This window comes from Phaethon lepturus, unplaced genomic scaffold (genome assembly GCF_000687285.1).
Source record: "Phaethon lepturus isolate BGI_N335 unplaced genomic scaffold, ASM68728v1 scaffold45914, whole genome shotgun sequence".
NCBI lineage: Eukaryota > Metazoa > Chordata > Aves > Phaethontiformes > Phaethontidae > Phaethon > Phaethon lepturus.
Genome location: NW_010533366.1, coordinates 1 through 8,746, shown reverse-complemented (window position 1 = coordinate 8,746; position 8,746 = coordinate 1). Strand labels below are relative to the sequence as shown.

The following is an 8,746-nucleotide window of genomic DNA, read 5'->3' as shown; positions in this document are numbered from 1 at the left end:
CAGAATCATCTTCAGCACTGTCATCCCTGTTCCTTTGGTAAAGGTGTGCTGAAGATTACTATTAAGTAGTAATTAGGGAACTCTTCTGCATGCATTTGTTTTTCCACCTCAGTGTGTTTTTCTTACCCCCTTGTTTTACTTATGTTTCCTTTTTGTCTCCCTTTTTCAGTGTACAAGTCTCATTACGTTTCAGTACGTTTTTCAGAGCTAGTTTCCACTTTTTTTTAAACTTCATTTGGAAAACTCTATGAAAACGTTCAATTCAAGAAGTTAACTATGACACAGCAAAGAAAACGTGAGAAAACACACATATACCAGTGAAACTGTGTTGCTTGGCTGCACAGTGTGAATACTGAATGCATACTCTTTAAATAACATTTAATAAAATAAAGGCCTGTCTTTCTTTTAATGCTTATAATTATGCAATTTGTGGATGCAGGACTGAAGCACAGTGTTCAAAACCATTGACCCTAGCATGGTGGTAGATATTTTCAGGGGTCAACTGCAGCTACGCAACTGCTTCTGATTAGTTTTACCTAATCTAATTGAAACTAGCACACCCATCTTGCCCAAGAAAACTGTAATGCTAGACTGGAGCTTATTTTTACATAGTTTAATTGCTTCCTGGGGCATGTCAGGTTAGCAGTAAAATGGTAATATATACAGCACTGAAGGTTGTTTTGCAAAGACTACAAAATGTACAGTAAAGATGTGAGCTGTTATATGTGTGTAGGTGTGTTATATGTGTAACTTAAAATAAATACTTCTCTTAAAACACTGCAGTACTACTTCAGTGCATCTAAAAGAGCTATTGTAGCTCAACCGCAAGGCCTGGACAAGTTATGGGACGGAATAAATGGAACCTGCCTGTGTTCTTCCAGACACCAACTGCATAGGTCTTTTGGGTGGAGAAGGCTGTTATCAATGGGAATGGGAAAGGCTGGAGGACAAAAGGCAAGCCACTTCTTGCACCATCTGCTGCTTTTTTATAAGAGGAGGACGCGTGTATCTGATAGAAGAGCTGTCTATGAGTCAGAGATGATGAGGAAGGAAGAAATAATAGAGGCAGTAAAGCTAGGGAACAGAGAGAACAGCATTTAGTCTGCAATTAGCCTTTAGTCGTCTCTTATGTATGAGAGAAAAGGCAAAAACCTAGTTCTACTTTCTTTTGTTGAAAAGAGGTAAAACTCTTTAAGCATATCTATTGTCATGATAATGAATAAAACAGATCATTTATCAACCTGAAGGGAGCCTGAGACATTTTCTCTGAATGGACCAAGCTTAAGTAATATGAATGGTCTTTGTAACTTTATATATGAACAAGTTGTTCTTATCCATGTGCACTTCATAGAGTACTAATGACAAATCCCTTTCAAATACCTTTTTTTAAGGTCAGCTTCTTTGAAATCTGTAACTGACTGTGTGTATATTGTACACCTGCAAGCTGCTCTAAAATTTGCATGACTCTCTTCCCCACAGGTATAGATTATAAAACTACAACGATTCTTCTGGATGGCAGACGAATAAAGCTACAGCTCTGGTAAGTATGTGCTCCACCTTTCCTCATAATTTATATTTCAAAGACACAAAAACGCAACTCTTCAGGGCAGGATTTCTCCCTTGTGCTTCAGAAATATTTAGTCAACTGAAGAAGAGTGAGCCAGGCAGCTAGCCCTTTGAGTAAGTCACGCTTTTTGTTTACCTCCATTTTGCATCTGTTTCATGTAAAATGGGGGACCCTACAGTTTCTTTACATGACAGATGCAGAAGAAAGGCCCAAAAGATTACAAGTGCCATAAAGATAGATTCAAAGTGCCTTCAAAGATTATGAAATATACTGGTAATGAGAACTATGAGTATAGCAACATCCCTTTGCTCAAATTATTTGTAGTAATGGTCGCCTAAATAATCACAGTATATTAAAAAAAAAAGGTGGCATATATATATATTGTTCATATAATTTAATTGATATGCAATCTGATGTGCTTTGATCTTTACAAAAACATGTCGAGAACAATATCATTTTACAACAAATCAACAAATGCTTTTCTTGTAGGGTCAAACATTTGGTCTGTCAGGGTGCTTTTGTGTTAAGATTATTTGCAGATGGCCATCTTCTGATTTGTTTAGAAATACTCAACAAGCAATGCAACTTGAAAAATGCAGCAACATTATTGCCTTTCCCTAAACTCATGGCACAGAAGAAGGAGAGGTGAAGTCAGTGCAGGACAGGAAGAAGATGAAGCGTGATTTTTGAGGAACCATAATCTAGATAAATCAGAGACAGGTTCTAGGAACAAGCAGGGTTCAGATAGAGTAGAGAATTGGAGGTGAAAATTAATTGTTATTACGATTATATCCTTTTCCTCCTAGAAAGAAACAATCCTGTGCCAGTTCCATCTTTAAAATTATTTTTGGTGTTTATTTTTGTTTGAAAGTTTAATTACTGGAGTTACATGCCTGTGTGTCAAGGCTAGGTTATTTTTAATTTCTTCTTCATTGGTTGTTTTTGCCTTTATGATTTTCAAAATAATGTTTCAAATGTTAAATGCAATGAAGGATAATAGTGCTCTGCCATCTGGTATCTTGATTACTTGATATTTTGTTCACCTACTTTATTATTCTTCTTCTGTTTTCCACTTTATACAGTTTAGCAAAATTACCACATAAAGCTTATCTGAGAAGCAGCCAGGAAGGACATGTTTTAATTCTTTTTGTGAAGGGCAAGGATGTTCTTTGGACTCCTTAAAATAACAGATTGGAAATGTTTCTACAGTTGACCATATATAGAAATATGTGCCTTGCATCTGAAGATCTGTGATCTACCTCAAAAAATCTATGGAATTTTGCCTTTTACCACATTCTTCGCTATAAATTTGATTTTGCTTCCAAATGCTTTATGCAGTGATTTTAATTTTGTGTGTGTGTGCATGCATTTCTAATAATCTGTGCTGCCTATGACACTGTAGGCGTGCCTTCATCATAGTAGACTCACCGTGAACTATTGCTGCTGTAATCAAGAATTTACTGTTTTTCCATTATTTTCCTTGGTGATAGCTATTGTTTCCTCCCACTTTTCTTTTGCTGTGTAAACAAAATCTTTATTCAGGCTGAACTAAATGCAAAGTCTACTGGCATATGTACACTTGAGTAGTAGCCTTTGTTTTCCAAGGGCAATCACAAGAATAAAGTTTGAAGTTCTTGTTCTCTTATCCTGAGAAATCTGAGAAATGTAGAGGAAAGGGCAGAGTGCCAGCAGGGGAAAACTGCTGAGAGCGAGAAGAGCTCTTATTGCATTAGTGACTGCTACTGCAGGACTAATGGAAGAAGAGCTGATATCGATCAGTACAGAGGAGTTAACCTAGCTGAACTCTTAACATAGGAGGCCACCTACTTCTTTTAAAAATATATGTAATTTATGTTGTTTAGGGATACATCAGGACAAGGGAGATTCTGCACCATATTTCGGTCTTACTCAAGAGGTGCTCAGGTAAGCAAAGTACAACTTTCCCAGTGATGAGTAATGGTTGTTGGACAAATAAAAGCTGAGTTAGCAAACCATCGTGATGGCTTCTGTAGCTCACCTGTAGATTGCATGCAGATTCAGTAATAGTCTGAAGATAACATGAAACATGGGAAATCACGAGGGGCAGGGTTTTCTTTTGGGGAGGGGAAATCCATGAGATTGAAGTTGAATCAGGAGGTAGAATACAGTGATACACGTTCTTATGCCGTCTTGTTGGTTACCTCAATAACTTAAGCTCATTATCTTACTTTCAGCATGTAAACGTTATGCCAATACTACTTTTTAAAACTGTGTGCCAAGTAGGAGAAATAGAGAACATAAAACTGTCAAGAGTAACGTGAAAAATACAAACATAGTCTAAACTGTGATGAAATGTAATGACTGGTAAGGAAATTACTTAAAAAAAAAAAAAAAGACAGACATACTGAAAGTCACTATAGCTTCTAACGTCAAAGTATTGCTATAGTTCATGACATGTATTGGTTCTGAGGGGTTGCATCTGTTAGTTGCAGAATTGCACAGAGCATTGAATCTTCAAGCTACCAATTGTGGCCAAAACTTGCTATGGCTTGTGATGTGTGTATGATCGAACAAAATTGCCCAGTATAAAAAGAAATATTTACCAATACATTAGACCCCAAAAGTAAGTCATGGTTTCTGCCCTTCAGCTGATTTGTGATCTCCACAGGGAGATGGGGCTTGGTTTCACAGGATGCTGAGGTTCTGCTCCATTGAGAAGTTGCTCAGCATCTTGCAAGATTATTTCAGAATTGGGGAATTTACAGATAGTATTGTCTGTGTTATGCCTCTGTTAACCTTACAATTATTTTTTTTTTTTAATACAGGGAGTGATACTAGTGTATGATATTACAAATCGTTGGTCATTTGATGGAATCGATCGATGGATAAAAGAAATAGATGAGGTAAGGTACAATCCCAGAGTGTCACTAGTCTGTAACAGATGACTAAGACCGACTGCTTATATTTTCTACTGTTTTTACTGGCATTTGCAGGCAGTGCTTACTACAGAGTTATGCAAGATGCCAAGTTTACAATTTTCTTTCTATGCTTTCAATTTTAGAAAGTTGGAAACATATCGGCTAAAGTGTCTGATTTCTATAAAGGTGTTGATGGAAAACATATGGAGGACAAACATTTCAAATTGTAGTCCCACTCTTGCTGTAGATTTGCCATAATATCTGTGCAAGCCTATCTTCTCCGAGGAAGGGATGTTTTTAGATCAGAGAATCATAGAATAATTTAAGCTGGAAGGGACCTCCAGATATCATCTGGTCCAGCCTGCCACTTAGTCTTTAAATCCTGAAAAAGCTTTTGTTTGTTTTAATTGAGGGAAGGGGAAAATGGAAGGCAAACTATTAATTTTTCATTGCTTCTCTTTGCTCAGCATGCTCCTGGTGTACCAAAAATCCTGGTTGGAAATCGCCTTCACTTAGCCTTCAAGCGTCAAGTGTCTACTGAACAAGCACAAGCCTATGCTGAGAGGCTGGGCATGACTTTTTTTGAAGTCAGTCCACTTTGCAATTTCAATATTACAGAGTCCTTTACTGAGTTAGCAAGAATAGTATTGATGAGGCATGGAATGGACAGGCTCTGGAGGCCGAACAAGGGTAAGCGATGTACACGGAAAATGTGTAAATTTAGTCCTAGCTAAGGTTTATGGTTCATGAATATAAAATAATTTTCAGAAACTTTAACCATGATGCAAAAACATCAAAACAGAAGACTTGGGAATCCTGTACAATTTGCTTTCTAAACAGAAAATACCTATCTGCAGGCATAACCTGTTCCTGCTTTTGTAGGGAATAATATATCTTTCCTAAAACGTGCATGCTCAGTCATCGAAGTATTAAGCCATCAATAGGAAACAGAAGCAGCAGATTTTTTTGGATCATGTATATGTGGGGAAGGGTATGGGAGAAGAAATGAGAATTCATCGTGGAAGTACAGAGTGTGCGCAGGGTGCTGGGTATGCTACTACCATGTGGCTGACAAAAGCATGCTATTATAATGTGAATTTTCTGTCTGTTTTTAAGTACTGAGTCTGCAAGACCTTTGTTGCCGTGCCATAGTCTCCTGTACCCCTGTGCATCTTGTTGACAAGCTCCCTCTCCCTGTTGCCTTAAGAAGCCATCTCAAATCTTTCTCCATGGCAAATGGCCTTAATGCCAGGATGATGCATGGACGCTCGTACTCTCTCACATCCAGCAACATCAATAAAAGGAACAGCTTAAAGAAGGCTAAAATCTTCCGTCCACCACAGAGCCCACCAAAAAACTGTACAAGAAACAGCTGTAAAATTTCTTAAGCTCTCTGTGGGAAGAGGAAACTGGATGGAATCCCCTGATGTGAAGTGTTTGAACACAAGGATTCCTTGTTTAATGGTTGAGCACACTCTATGTATGTATCACACTACATAGACAAAAATAAGTCTTATTTTAGAGCTTGCTCACTACAGTAATGCTGCTTCAGAATGAATGACATGTTCAGTGCAACTGAAAGGACATGACATTTTGCTGTTGGATTTTCATACTGTGTTTTAGTTTCTGATGTGCATGATGCCACTGTTTTTACTAGTAGATGTGTTTTCATATAGGGGATAATTATCATTATATTCAGTTCTTAATTCCATGAAATCTGGAAAGTGACTTACTGTGTAATTGTATAAAATTCTGTCTTTTTGCAAACTATTCAAAAATACTAAAATGAGTCATCAGTTTGCATATTCAGGCAGAGGTTTTTAAACGCAATGTATTGTATACATTGTTAAATTCTACAAATAGTGTGACAAATTCTAGTAATTCTGCAATTGTGCATTTGGATTTTTTGTAAAGCTTCCATGATAAGTTTGAAGCACTAACTTAACTAAGCTAAAAATGTATATATAATTATTATGCACATACACAACAAGGTTTTGTCCCATTAGTGTATGTAATAGATTTGATAAAGTTTTTGGTATGTTATTTAATACTTTGGGGAATTAATTTGTGGTTTAAATACTTATTTTTCTGTAAAAAAAAAAAAAAGAACCTACATTTTATACCACTGTACAAGAAAGTTCTAGGAGGAAAATGCCAAAGACACTGTGGTGAAAGGAACATGACTTGAAGAGCTGCTTTATAAGGAAAGAACACTATTTAGAAAATAAATAAATGTTTCTGGAAAAGAAATCCTATCATGGTTTCTTTAACTGGGGGAGGTTGTCTTTATCTTCTTTTAGAAGAATTTGAAGAACAATATACCAGAACTAGACACCAGGAATGTGAAGTCATCCTAAAAGCATCATGTAATGCTTTTGATACAACATCTGTCTTCAAGAGTTTTTAACTGAAATATGGAAGAATAATACAGGTCAAGTCTTCCTTCTGTTCATGAAGGAATTCTGTGACTTGTTCTCCTGAGTAATGACAATCCTTTGAGGTGATGGTGTAGCTTCATCCCAGTTTCCTGTAGGTGTCTTCACTGTGAGATACCATCAAGTTACATCTCTATGATACTCCTTCTGGATCGGCATAGATGTCCACAGCGTCTGTAGGTGAGTAGAAGAAATTTTAGCCAGTAAAATGCCAAAGTTATGCTAGCATCCGGTTCAATCAATGCGTCACTACTTAAAGAAAAGTGCAGTCGAGAACAAGTCTCCTAGTTAAAGACTAAATGGCAAAACAAAGCACGGTGGGGAGGAGTTCTCTCCCTCGGTGATGAGCAGGCTCCACCTGCCGGTGTGCCTTTGCGTGAGCTGCAGAGAAACGCTGCAGGTGTCAGGGTGAAGCTGATACTGTGGAGATGCAACTCCAATCTTTAGGAACATGTACGTAGCAGATAGCAGCCTACAGCTGCAGGAGATTCAACCTGAATCCGAGACAGCTGCTTGGGTTGTGTTTGACTGGTGGCTGTGTGCAAGATGAAGGGCTCGCTTCCATGCACATTGCTATACTGGTGTAAGTTTCTTCTGAAGTAGAATCTTGGCCTCTTCAATCACCAGGTCATTAGTTTGTTTCCTTTCTGTATGTGGTATGCAGTAAGAATGCCTGGCTGGAGTGAGCATTAATATGGATGTGTGTGTCCTCAAGGTCAGAGTCTCAATTCCTCCTGCCAGCCAGTATAAAGATGAGGTAAGGACAGGCTAGAGCTGCACTCTTCCCTTCTCGTAATGCCCACAGTAATCCCACATGGTGTAAGTAAAGCCTGTAGTTGGCAAGTGGAAGATTTAAAAAAAAAAAAGTGAAGTAAGGGTTTGTTATTTTAGGTACCAAGTCTCTTGACTGCCTGAGGAAAGAAAATCATGTGAAGGTGCAATTTTTTGGTTTTTTTATATCTATTTTCTTTTAAATATGTATATATCTGAGCTCACAAAGAATAATGTATCAACTGGTCAATGCAGACAGCTCCAGGACTGCAATGAACCATTATAAACTGAAAAGCTGTAGTAATTTCCCAACAGAAGTCTGCACTAGAGAAGAGTAGGTCACAAATCTGAAATACAACATCAAGCCCTTGATGTGGAAGGCACAGAGCAAGTACAGAAAAGAAAGTGAATGCACATGAAGGCTAGGGAGTAGCTGGCATTTGTGTGAGCACACACAATGTGTGGGCTTTAAGCTAATCATACAGTCATTAAACAATTCAGTTGGAAGGGGCCTCAGCAGACTATCAGCTCCATCACCTTGCTCAAAGTAAATTCACTACTGAACTCAATCAGGTTGCTCAGGGCCTTGGGTCTTGAAAACTTCCAATTTCTTTTTTGATTTACAAGTACAGGGGCTGCACTGTCAGGCACTGTGGTGGCCCTAGACTCAAGCTCATGCCTCCCCAGGCCTGGGTCACCCATCCCAGCTCTACGGCCAGCAGCCCTGTTTTGGCCTTGCCTTTGCCCCCCGCTATAGCCCTGTGAGATGGGGACTCCCGTGTGAGGAAGAGGGGATCCCCACAGGCCTGCCAGGCCCACGCAGGGTTGGAGGGGGTAGAGCTACGGGCCCGCGCTCCGAAGGAGCCCCGAAGAGCAGACTCGCCAGCCCAGGGGCGAGAGACGGGTCCCCGTCCCCAGCCAGATTCTTCCGGCAGTGGGGCCCGGTGCCTGCGCCCCGCTGAGGGCACATCCTCCCCGAAGCAGCACCCTGGGAAAATCTCTCTTCCTCAGAGACGCATCTAGCTGGAACCGACCCTCCTCCTCCCGCCCAGCGGTAAATTCCCGTCCGGGGCCCA

At 39.3% G+C, this 8,746-nt stretch overlaps 1 protein-coding gene across 1 annotated transcript; it reads left to right on the top strand.

Annotated features, from left to right (window-relative positions):
* The first annotated feature begins 1,460 nt into the window (after positions 1–1,460).
* RAB40B (RAB40B, member RAS oncogene family) lies at positions 1,461–6,720 on the top strand. Its single transcript, XM_010285156.1, has 5 exons — positions 1,461–1,540; positions 3,430–3,490; positions 4,372–4,449; positions 4,932–5,154; positions 5,581–6,720. The coding sequence occupies exons 1-5, from the start codon at positions 1,461–1,463 to the stop codon at positions 5,850–5,852; spliced, it is 714 nt and encodes a 237-aa protein (XP_010283458.1). The 3' UTR covers positions 5,853–6,720.
* Positions 6,721–8,746: the final 2,026 nt, after the last annotated feature.